General features: G+C 42.4%; 1 protein-coding gene across 1 annotated transcript; it reads left to right on the forward strand.

The window, feature by feature from the left end:
• The first annotated feature begins 1,219 nt into the window (after positions 1-1,219).
• Positions 1,220-14,158, forward strand: LOC134435767 (gap junction gamma-1 protein-like). Its single transcript, XM_063184810.1, has 7 exons — positions 1,220-1,295; positions 1,404-1,473; positions 3,822-3,888; positions 7,555-7,636; positions 9,495-9,652; positions 11,306-11,739; positions 12,597-14,158. The coding sequence occupies exons 4-7, from the start codon at positions 7,576-7,578 to the stop codon at positions 13,216-13,218; spliced, it is 1,275 nt and encodes a 424-aa protein (XP_063040880.1). The 5' UTR covers positions 1,220-1,295; positions 1,404-1,473; positions 3,822-3,888; positions 7,555-7,575; the 3' UTR covers positions 13,219-14,158.
• The last annotated feature ends 365 nt before the right edge of the window (positions 14,159-14,523 follow it).

Raw genomic sequence — 14,523 nt, forward strand, 5'->3', positions numbered from 1 at the left:
ATGGCTCTCAACCTTCATGACTATTCTCTGCCCGTATTAAAGGACCACTTCGGTCAATTTCAATATGCTCCTGTATTTCTCACGCTACCCTTGACTTGTCAGTACCTGGTGATGACACATTTTTCGTCTCAGCCCTTTCCGTGATATGAGCCATTCTAATGGGGGCAGCGTTTGTTTGCATTTCATTTTTTTAAAACATAGGCCTATTCCAAATATTTTCCCAAAAGGCACAGCTGTTTGCCAGTTGTCTGCTGATGTTGCATAACTTTTTGGATGTTTTTGGGAATAAATAGAAATGTTTTTTTGACATGTAAACAAACAGCTGCCCCCATTACAATGACCAGGATCTCGGTAAAGTTTGAAGAAGAAGAAAAATCCCCTCAGGTACTGACAAGTCCAGGGTAGGATGAGCATTACAACTGCATGTTGAAATTGACTGAAGTTATCCTTTAAGACACTGTGGTGCCCCCTTTATGAACAATATTTATGACGTTTGTGTCATGTGGTGCTCCCTAACTGGTTGTAAATGGTTGGTGGCCCTGGGCACTGTGCCACTGGCCCTTATGATAATCCGTCCCTGCTCTGCACTGATGCTTGAGCTGGCCCAGGGAATAGGCAGGCATCATATGGCATGTTGCCTGTGTGCTCTATTTAACCCTGTGCTAAAAACAAAGAAACAAAACCCCTACTTGGCATCTGTGCTTGCTTGTTGTGTTCTGTTTATTTCCTTTACACTGTGTATCTGGTGTTAGCTATGATTATGTCCTTGACTAAGTCACTTCCGATGAAGACGTCTGCCTAATAGGCCTATGCAATGTGTAATGAAATGTCGGCCTAAATGAATGGAGGCGGGAAATATTCATAAACAATATTACATTTGTGAATGAACAGCAAAACTCCTGGAAATAAACTAAAAAGAAATTACGCAGTGTAAGCCTTTGAACCACATCTGTGCTGATAGCCTGCTATAGGCCTATGCATTTAACGTTGGGCTTTTCAAAGCAGTCTGATACAGACTTGATCATCCATAGCCTATGTTGTGCAAAGCAACTGGCCACAGCATGCTGCTGTAGCAGCCTCTTGTTGCCAGTATCTTTTAGTCTATTAGTCTAATAAACTCGGAAATCAATGAAGACCTGCTACGCGTCCAGGCAGAAACGCGCCGCACGCCCGCCAGCCGCACGCAGCTGCAGGAGCGCAGCCTTGAGCGGAAGGAACTCTCCAACATTCTGAAGACATTTGGCGCTTCACTGAAATCAACGGTGCACACAGAGCAGGACCAGGGCTCGGATGTTGTGTGTACTTTTCATCTTACCGTTAATCACATGCTTATGTTTCTTACAGTGAGGTTGTTGTGATGTTTTTAATATCTAGCTAAGTTTTGACGGGGTTTTTTTCGGCAGCGTGGCGGAATGTGTCTCGGAGTTTGACAGCATCTCATGCGGACTGGACAGGATGGAGGCACCCTCACATGTAAGACAAATGATTTACATGTACATGTCAAAGTTGGCACAATAACCTTACTATCACTTAAGATCAATTTGAACTAAGTGTATGAGGACATTAACTATTGTCAGAAAAGACTGTGTAAAAAGGAGACGTTTACTTTTGGGAATTTACAGATGGCAATTTACGTAGACATAACTACCTTGATTGGTTATTAATCTGGCTAATATTTCGATGTTAACATTAGCTAGTGATTCAGAATTAGCTGTATCGAAGTTACTTGGTTATTAATTATCGTTGTCTTGACAATTATACCGTTTGTCTACTATTGTTATTATTATTATCTAACTACGTTATATATATACAAAATGATCATATTATCAAAACATTTCGCAGTGTAATGTTTTGACTTCTGACGTCCACAAATCTACATGACAACGAGGATTCAGCGTGGCGAGGTCAGCAGCTATTTTTAATTTGCGTTAGGTTGCTAATTTGACTCTTTCAGGAAAACCAGCTCCACACGGGCTGATGTTTCTCTCTAGTCCAGTCTGCCCTAAAAAGGTGAGGTGCTGTAACTACACTAACATTGAAACTGAAAGCCTTGGTATTAGCACAGCCTCTCTGGTATTAGGTTGGGTAAGTAGTTAGTTTAAATTGAACAAAGCAATATCTCTAAAATGGGACACATTTGGACCGTAAGGCTTTGTCACAACATAAAGACCACTTTCAGTCTAAACTCTATTTTGACAAAATATGGAGTTACTGCGCTTTGCCTTTAAGTAGTCCGGTGGTGGTCTGAAGGGTCAATCCGTTTAGCTTCCTGTAGTATCAGAACTGAGATTGACTATCTGGAAACTGTCAAGGACCGCAGCACATTGTAAGCTTTGCGACTTATAGCCTTGAAGACTTGTAGCCCAAAGGTTGCCGGTTCGACTCCTGACCCACCAGTGCTCTCCCCCATCCTTCTTTCTCAATGCCCAGTGTTCTAACCTTACTAGTCTAGGACGTGAAGCCCCAGTTATTGGATACTCTTTGGTGTACTCTGCGGAGTATCCAATCACCAAGCATTTCATTTGTATTTTTTTAAACTTATAATTGTGTATTTTATACTGTATTTTATTATATCTTAAATATATCTTGTTACGGTATTACATTTGTATTATATCCTTAACATCTTTTCCCTCTGGTTTCACAATATTGAGTCCCATCAGTATGAAGTCTCCTGCGCTTCGGTTGGATTTGGGATGCAGTGTGTAGTTTGTGTGTCTGATGTGTACTGTGGAGTGGGTGTGTCTGATGTGCAGTGTGTAGTGTGTAGTGTGTCTGCTGTCTACTGTGTAGTGTGTGTAGTGTGTTTTTGTGTGTTTGTGTGTATCTGGATTTGGGATGCAGTGTGTGGTGTGTGTCTGGATGTGCTGTGTAATGTGTGTCTGGATTTTGGATGCGCTGTGCAATATATCGTATTTATATCGTGATATCAATATTGCTGTCAAACAATATCAATTTTCATAATATCGATTCGAAACAATATTTTTGTAATTTGTCTATTCGGCCAAAATGTAGGTTATGCTAAGCACGATGCGTTCCCCTCCACTTGAGCCATTGCGAGCACAAAGCAGACTTGCTACCCAAAATTCCTGCAGAACACCACTGTGTGTTTCTCTATGGCCCTCCATTCCAACTGCTGAAGGGAGGGAAGATTGTGAATTGTTTAGCACAATTAATTTGTCTTTAAAATAAATAACGTCTAAAAATATTGTGATATCAATATTGACTGAAATAATCGTGATATTGATTTTTCTCATAATCGAGCAGCCCTACTGTGTAATGTGTTTGTGTAGTGTGTATCTGCGGTTGGATTTGGGACTTCAAGGATTCAAGGATATTTATTTGTCAAGTACATAGAGACACTTTCGTGTCACTTGTATTGAAATGCATGGCCGGTGCAAAACAAGTGTGCAGAAGAAGGGTGAAGAAGAAATAAAAAATAAAAATAAAAGGTGTGTGTGTGTGTGTGTGGGTGGGTGGACACACACTTAGTAGTTTGGGATGCACTGGGTTTTGAGAGAGAGAGAGAGAGAGTTAGTGTATATGTGTGATGTTGGGAATCGACCCATTTGCAAAAGAAAAGTAATTCTAGGCACTCCAAAACATGACAGATCAAGTCGAAACAGTCTTTATGTTTAAATTAAGCTGAATTCTCTTGGAAGTCTTTTAAATTGAATTATTAAATTGAATCCTGCCTCTGTGTCCCATTGTGGAGGGCCTGAGGTAACGCTTCTTTTTCATACTGTTGCCATGGTTACGTCACAATCGCTAGTGTTTCCTGATTGGTAACGTAGTGATTTATGATTGTCTGATTGGTTGTATAGGTTAGCCACACCCATCAAGACCACGCCCCCTGATGACCGAAGACTCGATGGACCGAAGACTGAACAGGTGATATCAGATCGCAAGCACACACACACGCACACACCTGAGTAGGGATGCACGTGCACGATGTCAAAAATTTCGGCCGATACCGATATCCGATTATGATATTGCGGTTTTGGCCGATGACCGATATCGATGTTTTTCTTTCTTTTTTTAAAAAAAAAAGAGATGACAATGATGCAAACAAACATAATTTTTGAATGTCGTCTTATTTCCAAAAACACTTTTTAACTCCCTGTGATAATTAGATAAAAAATAGAGACAAAATAGAAGACAAACAGTGAAAGTCATCGTCAAGTCCATTCTTTTAGAACTGTAACATGTTAAAAAAAAAACATCGGCGTTAACATCGGCCCAGTTTTACCCATCAGACCGATGTCCGATGTGTTGAATATCGGCCGATATCGGCCGATACCGATACATCTGGCCGATACATCGTGCATCCCTACATCGGAGCATGGTACGGTCCCGTCGCACTGCTCCCTTGGGACGCCTTTGGGGGCTGCCCCTTGCACGGGCGAGGCATAAATATAATTTCATTGTGTGCACTTGTGTGCTGTGGAGTGTTGTGTCACAATGACAATGGGAGTTGGAGTTTCCCAGGTGGGCTTTCACTTCACTTTTACACTCACAGGCAGCAGGTACAGCAGATATCAGATCACTTTCTCTCTCTGACACACACACACACACACACACACACACACACACACACACACACACACACACACACATAGCCTATAGGGCAGGCAGCAGAATTTGACAAAGGGCATAACCATATCACATTTATTATTATTTGCTTCATAATACACATCCTTAATGATTATTATATTACAAAACCAAACACAGATCTACAGAAAGATCATGTGTGAGTGTATGTGTATTTTTACAGTTTTTCTCGATTGTTTACACATAATTTCTGCAATCATGTCTCGAATTCTCAAAACTATGCACACAAATCCAAAAACTCACACACAACGGGCAAAACCCCTCACTTCTCCTGAAAAATGAACGCCTTGTCTCAACAATGTACTCTCCTTCTAAAAAGGCAAATTTGTTCTCAAAATACAAACACAAGAATAATTTTAATTCACACTAATATGGACCATTGGAACACTAATGTGCATATGATAAATCGCTATACTTAGCATGACTCACAGTAGACCTTATTTTGGCAAAAAATATATTTTACACATTTTTCTGGCGTTGGAAAAAGTATTAAAAGTGCACCAATTTACCGTAAAATATTCGGTAACCACATGAAAGTGATTTCTTGTATTTTACATATTTTGGAGATCAAAAACAAAACACTGCATTCACTCATGTTTTCATCAATATCACATGCAATGTATGTCCTTATGGGGCGATGATAGCATTGTACGTAAACAGGTATGATTGGAGTTTGCCAACGTGATGAGGAACAACATACACTATGGCAATTAATTTTAGTATTTTCAATGATAGTGTGTTCCATGAGAAAACCAGTGCTTTTCTTCATGAGAATTGTGTGTAGTGCTCTGGGAAAAGTGTGTTTCAGAACTGAAATTTGAGTGTAAAGAAGGAATTGTGCTTGTGCTTCTAGTGCTTGCAGTTTAGTGACATTGGTTAGGGGAGTTGGGAAATGGATGAGGTGTTGTCAGAATTGTGTGTGAAGTACCTGAAATCGTGTGGAAACAATTGAGAAAAGCTGGCGCTGTGTGAGTGTGGGCCTGTGCCTGCATGTGTGCATGGGTGTACATGTGTGTGTATGTGCATGCTTGCATGCGTGTTTGTGTGTGCGTGCTGCATGTGTGTGTGTGTGTCTATGTGTGTGTGTGTGTGTGTGTGTATGTGTGTGAACAACTGAGTGTGTGGGCGCTGTATGTGTTTGTGAGTGTGTGAACAGCTGTGTGTGTGTGTGTGCTGCATGTGTGTGAGTAGTGCTGCAGGCTTCACTGCTGTCTGGCCTCAGATGACTCTAGAGTTAATTATCTTCCTTCTCAAGACCAGACACACACGCGCGCACACACACACACACACACACACAGTTTAGTGTGCGTGCGTTAAGGGGCTACTTACTTCTTGAGTGTTTGTGGTAAACTCAGCCCTCCATAGTTTAGTGGGGCTTCAGTGCTCAGTTGTGAACCTCCATCACTGTTTTGGAAAGGCACGCCTTACTGTCTGCTACACACACGGGCGCACACACACACACACACCACACACACACTCACACACACACACACTCACACACACACACACCTTCCTTAGCCGTCCATAGTGTCTGATGATGCCGCTTGCTCCAGGGTTTTTGGGGGGGCTGGTGGGGGCGTTGAGACCATCTCTTCTACTGCAGGTTAATGTACTCACTACTTGTCCTTGCATATACGGTACATTATGGGCATGCTGTCCGCATGTATGGAAGAATGGAGTGTGGAACAGTGTAGTATTAAACAGTGTAATGTGTGGAACAGTGTAGTCTTGAACAGTGTAGTATGTAAACAGTAAGGAAGAGTAGTATACATGATACTGCAAGTGATCTGATAGCTCCCAAGGTGCACCTCATACTTAACCCAGTAAGACATGGCCCCTTGTTATGAAATAGCAGATACAAGAATTGCAATGACCAAGTCGTGATGTTCAAGATTCAAGATTCTTTTTAATGGTCCCGAAGGAAATTTGTCTTGGACATACATAGCTGCCACATACACACAACATTGATACACATGATGTCAAAAAAACAAAAACAAAACACATACAGACATATATACATGGTACATACATACATAAAGTGCCATCAATAGAGATACTCAAGTGTATATCTAGTACAGCCTCCTACACATATACATGGCATTACAAGGATGGTAGTTGTTAATGACCTGCGTTCAATAGGTTATTGTTACATTTTTTCAGTTACTATTACAGTGTTCCACTGGTGGAGAGGTGTGCGTTAAGGGGCTACTGTGTGTGTGTGTGTGTGTGTGTGGGTGTGTGTGTGTGTGTGTGTGTGTGTGTGTGTGGTTAAGGGGCTACTTACTTCTTCAGTGTTTGTGGTAAACTCTGGTGGGCATTTTTTTCTGGTGGGCATACTGTATATTTGAGCATTTTTTGAGGTGGGTATACTGTATATATTTGTGCTATTCTAAATAATGGATCAATCAACTTCAAGTTCCTCCTCTCCTCTCCTCTCCTCTCCTCTTTCTCCTTCAAGCTTGAGGTGCCTGCTGCTGTGTTATGAGTTAGAGTTTATACTGACCACCTCTCCTTTCTACTCTCCTCTCCTGTCCTCTTCGCTCCTCTTCGCTCCTCTCCTCTCTCCTCTCCTCTCCTCTCCTCTCCTCTCCTCTTCCTCTCATCTTCCTCTCCTCTCCCCTCCTCTTCCTCTCATCTTCCTTTCCTCTCCTATCTCCTCCTCTTCCTCTCCTCTCCTCTCCTCTCCTTTCTGCTCTCCTCTCCTCTGTCCTCCTCTTCCCCTCATCTTCCTCTCCTCTCTCCTCCTCTTCTCTCCTCTCCTCTGCTCTCCTCTCTCCTCCTCTCCTCTTCCTGTCCTCTCCCATCCTCTTCTTCATCTCCTCTTTCCTCTTCCTCTCCTCTCTTCTCTTATCCTCTCTTCTCTTCTCTTCTTTTCTCTCCTCTCCTCTCTCCTCTCCTCTTCCTCTCCTCTCTCCTCTCCTCTTCCTCTCCTCTCTCCTCCTCCAGGTTTGAGCTGTTTGCTGTGTCATGAGTTGGAGTTTCCTCACCCGTCTCCTTGAGGAGATCCATAAACACTCCACCTTCGTAGGTAAATAATAATAATCTATCTAATAATTCAAGAAACCTCTGTCTGTGTCTCTGTGACCCGCATAGCTCCCGCAGCACAGCACCAAAATATCTCAAACTTGGAAGGTGACTTGGCAGTGGTATGGTGGGTTGCAGCGCAACGTTTCACGTCATTTCAACATGAAAAAATGAAGATATGAACATTTTCATGGAATCAGCTGTGCACCCAACATTGAAACCTCTGGCAGGAACCTTACCTCTTTTGCGCCACGTCACAATGCCAAAGACAGCAGTTTTGTTAAAACCAGACCGAAACTGGACAGGGTGTGATGACGTCACGTCCCAGCGAGTATAAAAGGTCCTGCTGCACCGGCCCATCTAATAAAATGTCTGTGAGCAGAACTCTGACGGTGTAGGCCACCCGACGCTTTCGAGATTTATGTTTGATTTCGCTATTCCGTAAACATGCGCTTAGTCACAAACAGCATCAACAGCCACGGGGAGACATGGCGACACTACAGCGATTCCCTAGAAAAATCTATCTATCTAGGCTATCTATATATGCACTGAAGGCGTAGGCTACCCGACGCTTTCGAGATTTATGTTTGATTTCGCTATTAAATTAAATACCGAAGATGTTGGTCAAACAAATTAATTGGCTTTTGCTGTTCTGCTCGATAACCTACACATACAAGCCAACATTAATTTTTCAAGTCGGCTGCGTCACAAACCTACAAACACCTGACCTGCCACACAAGAACTCCATGTGTTAAAAACTGATGAATGAATATACCTTTATTGCCCCAAAGGGAATTTGTCTTGCATTTTGGGAGTAGGCCTACAATAAACGACAATTACTTATGTCATTTGTTAATCTCCTCTAAACCAGCTCTCTCCCTCTCCCTCCATTCGCGGACAGTCTACCCGCCAATTTCATGTTCAAATGCGCTAAGAGAGGTGCATCTTTCCAAGGGGCGTTTTAAAATGAGAGGTCACAATCAGAAAGCAATAGCCTACCTATGGCCGCAATTGACTGCGGATTTAGAATCAGGTGCGAGTAGGGCTGGCCAAAATACTATGACATAGCCTATGATATAACTTATTACAAATTAGCAATCTGTTAACACTGTCAAGCCACAGCCCTTTGACATTTTTATATAAAGATAGGCAACAGCATCTTTTGGGGGAAATCCTGGCACCAACAAGGGAACGGATTGAATCGATTCGGAATGAATGGAATCGAATTGGATCGTGATTAATCGATTCAAAGTCCTAAGAATCGAAATCGAATCGATACAGGAACATGGCTGCGATACCCAGCCCTAATATTGATTGATATTGATGGTTTCTGCTTATGTCTGGTAAGGTTTTGGTTGACGGTGCTGTGATGTATAATGTTTTAGGGTGTTATATTTATTTTTTTGTATGTATTATGTTGTAAATATATATCCCTAGGTATTTATTATGTTATAAACATTCACGGTTGTATACATTATTATACATATTTGCAGATTTTGTTTGTATGTATTTATTACATATGCTGCCTATTAATACATATTCCCAGGTAAGATTTGACTGGTGGTGTATAATATAAAATTAGATATTATATTATACTTAGTCTTACATATTTATATATATTTGCTGATAAGCTTTGACTGACGGTGTAGGTGGTGTGTAAGATATTATATTATGTTTTATTTAGTGTTACATATATTTATATATATTTCCAGGTTAGGTTTGGCTGATGGTGTTGGTGGTGTATACTATTTATAATGTTATTTTATTCATATTTATATTTATTTCCAGGTAAGGTTTGGCTGACAGTGTTGGTGGTGTATACTATTTATAATATTATTTTATTCATATCTATTTCTTTCCAGGTAAGGTGTGGTTGACGGTGTTGGTGGTGTTCCGCATCGTCTTGACTGCGGTGGGCGGGGAGTCAATTTACTACGATGAGCAGAGCAAGTTTATTTGTAATACGCTCCAGCCCGGATGTGAAAACGTCTGTTACGACACATTCGCACCGCTCTCACACGTACGCTTCTGGGTGTTTCAGGTAACACACACCCACCCACATACTGTATAGTGTACTATATAATAATACAGTGGTTCCCAAAGTGGGGGTTGAGCCCCCTTGGGGGGTAAAGGGGGGAAAATAGACTTGTATCCGTATAGTATTTGCTGTCCTGTGGATTTCTAGCAATATTAGCAGACTGTCGAAAAAATAGTTTTTTTAAAAGTTTGGAAACCGCTGCAGTAATATATGCACAAACACATACACACAGTGCAATAATAACAGTAAATGAGGTCATCTGCAACACGTACCAACGCTCGCAACCTGTACCTAGGCTCCGCCCTTGCAGTGATGCAACACCTTCGGCTCAGCTACACATGCTCAGGCAAATTGTTTGTCCACGTACTGTATATTCGGGTTCCCTCCACAGGGGGAACTCCACCCACTTTGTCGGGAACCAATCACAGGGTTCCCACGAGTGCTTGAAATCCTTGAAAATGCTTGAATTTCACTTAAGTGTTTTCAAGGTTGTGAAAATGCTTGAATTTTTGGTGAAGTGCTTGAACATGCTTGAAATTTGTGCCAAGTCAAACTCAGTAAGCTAAATGATAGAAACAAATTGTTCAGGTACATCAAAATTGATTAGAATGCAGGAAATTGCATCTTTAAAACATTCTGGGGGAGGAGCCCCACACCCCCTTCCCGCATCCTTTTAAAGGTGCTGGAAAACTGATTGTGGAAAACTGATTTGGTGCTTGAAAGTGCTTGAATTTGTTCATGAAAAAGGTGTGGGAACCTTGTTATCAACTTTGAGCATTTCCAACCGTCCTGGGTAGAGGTGTGTTCAAGGCAGTGACGTTGTTTAAGCAGAGACGTTCTATTGGGACTAAGAAATGTTTGGTTTAAACTTTGGCTCAGCCTGTTCTGCCCTCGACCAGTAGCAAACCAAGGGAGGTGGGTCAACCATGCCGTTTGAGAATGTTAGTTGTTATGCTCTTGGTCAGACCAAGTCTCAAAGAGATTTGAACGTCATGGTAATCAGGCTAGGCAACTGGGTGATGAGCAAAATAACGGCCTTCCAGGTGTCCCAATATGAAGGGGAAAATAGACTTGGCAGAAGCTAACTGCCCTCCGTCTGCGTCGGCGGAGCTTGGTCCTTACTCATTCACAAATGTAAATAAATTGTTAATAAAGTTTTTTAGGTATTGCTTTTCTAAAGTGTGGTCCTCCACACCTCCGATTTGTCATTATGGGACAACACTTAAGAAATTAAACTTTGGCCCTGCAAGTGGCACTGACAGTGGGACACTCGTCTGCTATGCGGCCGACCTGGGTTCGATTCCCCGCCCGGGTCCTTTGTCTGCCCTTCATCGTTTCTCTTTCCCAATTCGCTTCCTGTCTCTCCTCCACTGTCTTGCCTGATAATAACCAATAAAGGCGTAAAACTTTGACACATAGCCTTCAGTGTAAAACTTAATTGTTAACTCAAAATAAGTCAAAGCACAGCTGTTGTCTAACCCCCCTCTCTGCTCTGCCTCAGCGTAAAGCGTTATTTAAAATCTTGTGCTCTATAATGTGTTGTTATTATTATTATTATTATTAGTAGTAGTAAAATAATACACTATATAATGTGTTGTTGTTTATTATTGTTGTTGTTACGGTTATTGTGTTTAGATCATCCTGGTGGCCACGCCCTCTCTGCTCTATTTGGGCTTCGCAGCCAATCGTATCGCTCGGTTGGAGGAGGGTCGCCGTGGAGACCACCATCGGCGGCGTGGATTGGCTAAGAGAGGAGGAGGAGAGGATGAGGAGGTGGAGTCAGAGGAGCAGCCAATGCTGTGTGAGACGCCGGTTGGTGAGCAGGAAGAGGACGAGGCAACCGCGGGGCCTAGTGTCACGGCAACGGCAGCCTCAGGTCGCCATGATGGGCGCGTGCGTATCCGTAGAGACGGGCTGATGAGGATCTACGTGCTGCAGCTGTTGGTGCGAGGCCTGCTGGAACTCTCCTTCCTGATTGGACAATTCTTGCTGTACGGACTGAGCGTGCCCAGTAGCTACGAGTGTGACTCCAAGCCCTGTCCTCACCGCGTCAGCTGTTACGTATCCAGGTAATGAGCTCATTGTTCTATTCTGTTACGTCTCCAGGTAACGATCTCATTGTTCTATTCTGTTACGTCTCCAGGTAAACTTAATAAACAGAATAATTAATAATAATAATTATAATTATAATAATAATAATAATAATAATACAAATAATAATACATATTTATTGAATATCAATATTATTTACAAAACGACTTTCATTATTATTGATATGTTATATCATATGAATATTATTAAGTAGCTGTTTCCCCTCTTTATACTGAAGACTTCCCTCTCTAGAGATAATCCCCGATATTGTTTTAAAGGGACACTGTGCAGGAAATGGTCAAAAAAAAGGTACTGCAACTATGCTGCTCATTGAAACTGGGTTGCCTATTGGCAAATTTGATCTTGTCATGAAAGTTTACGAAGTAATAAACTAATATTTTCTAGTATGGCCCATGTACTGTCAGTTTTACAGTTAAAAATGGCTATTTCTGGATTTTCAAAATGGCGGACCATGGAGAAGATCCCCCTTTTCATGTATGAAAAGCGCAATTTTTCCAGTCATAATGAACACTTTGAATTTGATGGTGGTGGTAAATATTCACGAAAAAGGTAACATTAGTGAATGGGTAGCATGGATTCTGGAAATAAACAACAAAAAATCCTACACAGTGTCCCTTTAACAGTCTTTAAAAAATGCTTCGCCTGTGGAAGGGGGTAGCTCCCAAGGGAGCAGTGCAGCGGGACGGTACCATGCTCAGGGTACCTCAGTCATGGAGGAGGATGTGGAGAGCACTGGTTAATTATATAATTATATTTAATATATAATGTATAGGTGTGTGTGTGTGTGTGTGTGTGTGTGTGTGTGTGTCTACAGGCCTACTGAGAAGACTGTATTCCTGCGCGTCATGTACGGCGTGTCTCTCCTCTGTCTCTTCCTGAACATGGTGGAATTATTCCAGCTGGGACTCGGAGCTGCTATGGACACTCTGAAGAGATCGCGCTCACACACACTCTCCACCACACACACACTCACAAACATTCACGCACACACACATGCCAGGACGCCGGTGAGGGAGGCTGGGTCAGCCGGCGGAGGGGGAGGGGCTTATGGCAGCTACCCGTTTTACTGCCCGCCCCCCGGGTACAGTCTGCGAGCCCAGGAACCCATCAAAGCAGAGCACGGATACAACCAGCCAACCAGAGGAGAGCACGGCTACCACCAGCCAATCAAGGAGCCTGCAGCGTTCAGCCTGCATCCAATCAGAGAGCAGCTCTTACCCATCAGCCACCTGGGCAGCAACCACAAAATGCACACCACGCCGGGGGACAAGATGGCTTCCAAGCTGGCCTCCAATCAGAACGCTGCAAACTTGGCGCAGGAGGAGCAGGGGAGCGGGACTAATAGAGGAGACAGGAAGAAGGGTCGTGGCCACCACCGGGGCAGCTGTAGTAGTAGCCAATCAGATGAGCCAGTCAAGCCCTCAGTCTGGATCTGATTGGCTGATGTGCTGACACTCTCCACACACACACACACACACACACACACACACACACACACACACACACACACACACACACACACACACACACACAAACACACACACACACACTGGGTTCTTCTTGAAGACGTTTGCCTGATTCTAGTTGTCATCAGCAGAGCTACACATTTCACTCGTTCTAAAAGGGTTAAACGTATGTGTGTGTGTGTGTGTGTGTGTGTGTGGTTGTAAAATGTTAAAGAGAGTTTGTGTTTGTGTGTGTGTGTGTGTGTGTGTGTGGTTCTAAAATGTTAGAGAGAGAGAGCGTGCGTGTGTGTGTGTGTGTGTGTGTGTGTGTGTGTGTGTGTGTGTGTGTGTGTGTGTGTGTGTGTGTGGTTATAATAAAAGGGTTTAAGCAGTGCTACATGTTTCACTGGTTCTAATCTTGTTTTTCTATTTTAATTGTTATATTTTAAAAGTGGGACATGACAGTGAGGCGGAGCCTGAGCCTGTTTCTGTGTGCGTCCATGTTCTGTCCATGTGGTGTTCTTGAAGGGTGGTGATGTTCTAGAAGGTGGTTGGTGTTCTAGAAGGTGTGTTATGTTCTACTGGGTTCTTCTGGATTAACCAATGGTGTTCTACTGGGTTCTAGAAGGTTCTACCTGGTGGGTGGTGTTCTAGAAGGTTCTACCAGGTGGATGGTGTTCTATCGGTCTCTTCTAGAAGAAGGTCATTGGGTTCTCTCAACAGCAGGGAGATGCTTCTTTCAGTTGTTATTGTATTTTAAATGTCTACAGTCAAGTTATTTTATATTTTAAATGTCTCGTGTTAAACGACACATGTTGTAAGTGTTAAAATGACACCTGTTTCCATAACGATACCTTGCGTTGTTATAAATGTCTAAGTGTTTTGGATGCTCAACATGTTACTTCCTGTGTGTGTTCTGTTTCCATGACGTAGTTACTAACCCCAACTCCGATGAAGTTGGGACGTTTGGTAAACAGTGAATAAAATCAAAATGCTATCATTTTCAAAACATTCAATCTATTCATTAGATTGAGAATAGTGAAAAGACAACATATTAAGTGTTAAAACCGAGAAAAAATATTGTTTTGGGGGACATATGTACTCATTTCTAATTTGATAAATCCAACACGTCTCAAAAGAGTTGGGACGGGGATCAGTGAAATTTAGTAAACATCCAAATAAGATAAAACAACAAAGAAGAACATTTCAAAATGAATTGTACTGACGGACAGTATAGGTGTCCAGGTATAAGATCATCACAGAGAGGCTGAGTCACTCAGAATTAAAGATGCAAAG

This window comes from Engraulis encrasicolus, chromosome 20 (genome assembly GCF_034702125.1).
Source record: "Engraulis encrasicolus isolate BLACKSEA-1 chromosome 20, IST_EnEncr_1.0, whole genome shotgun sequence".
Lineage (NCBI taxonomy): Eukaryota > Metazoa > Chordata > Actinopteri > Clupeiformes > Engraulidae > Engraulis > Engraulis encrasicolus.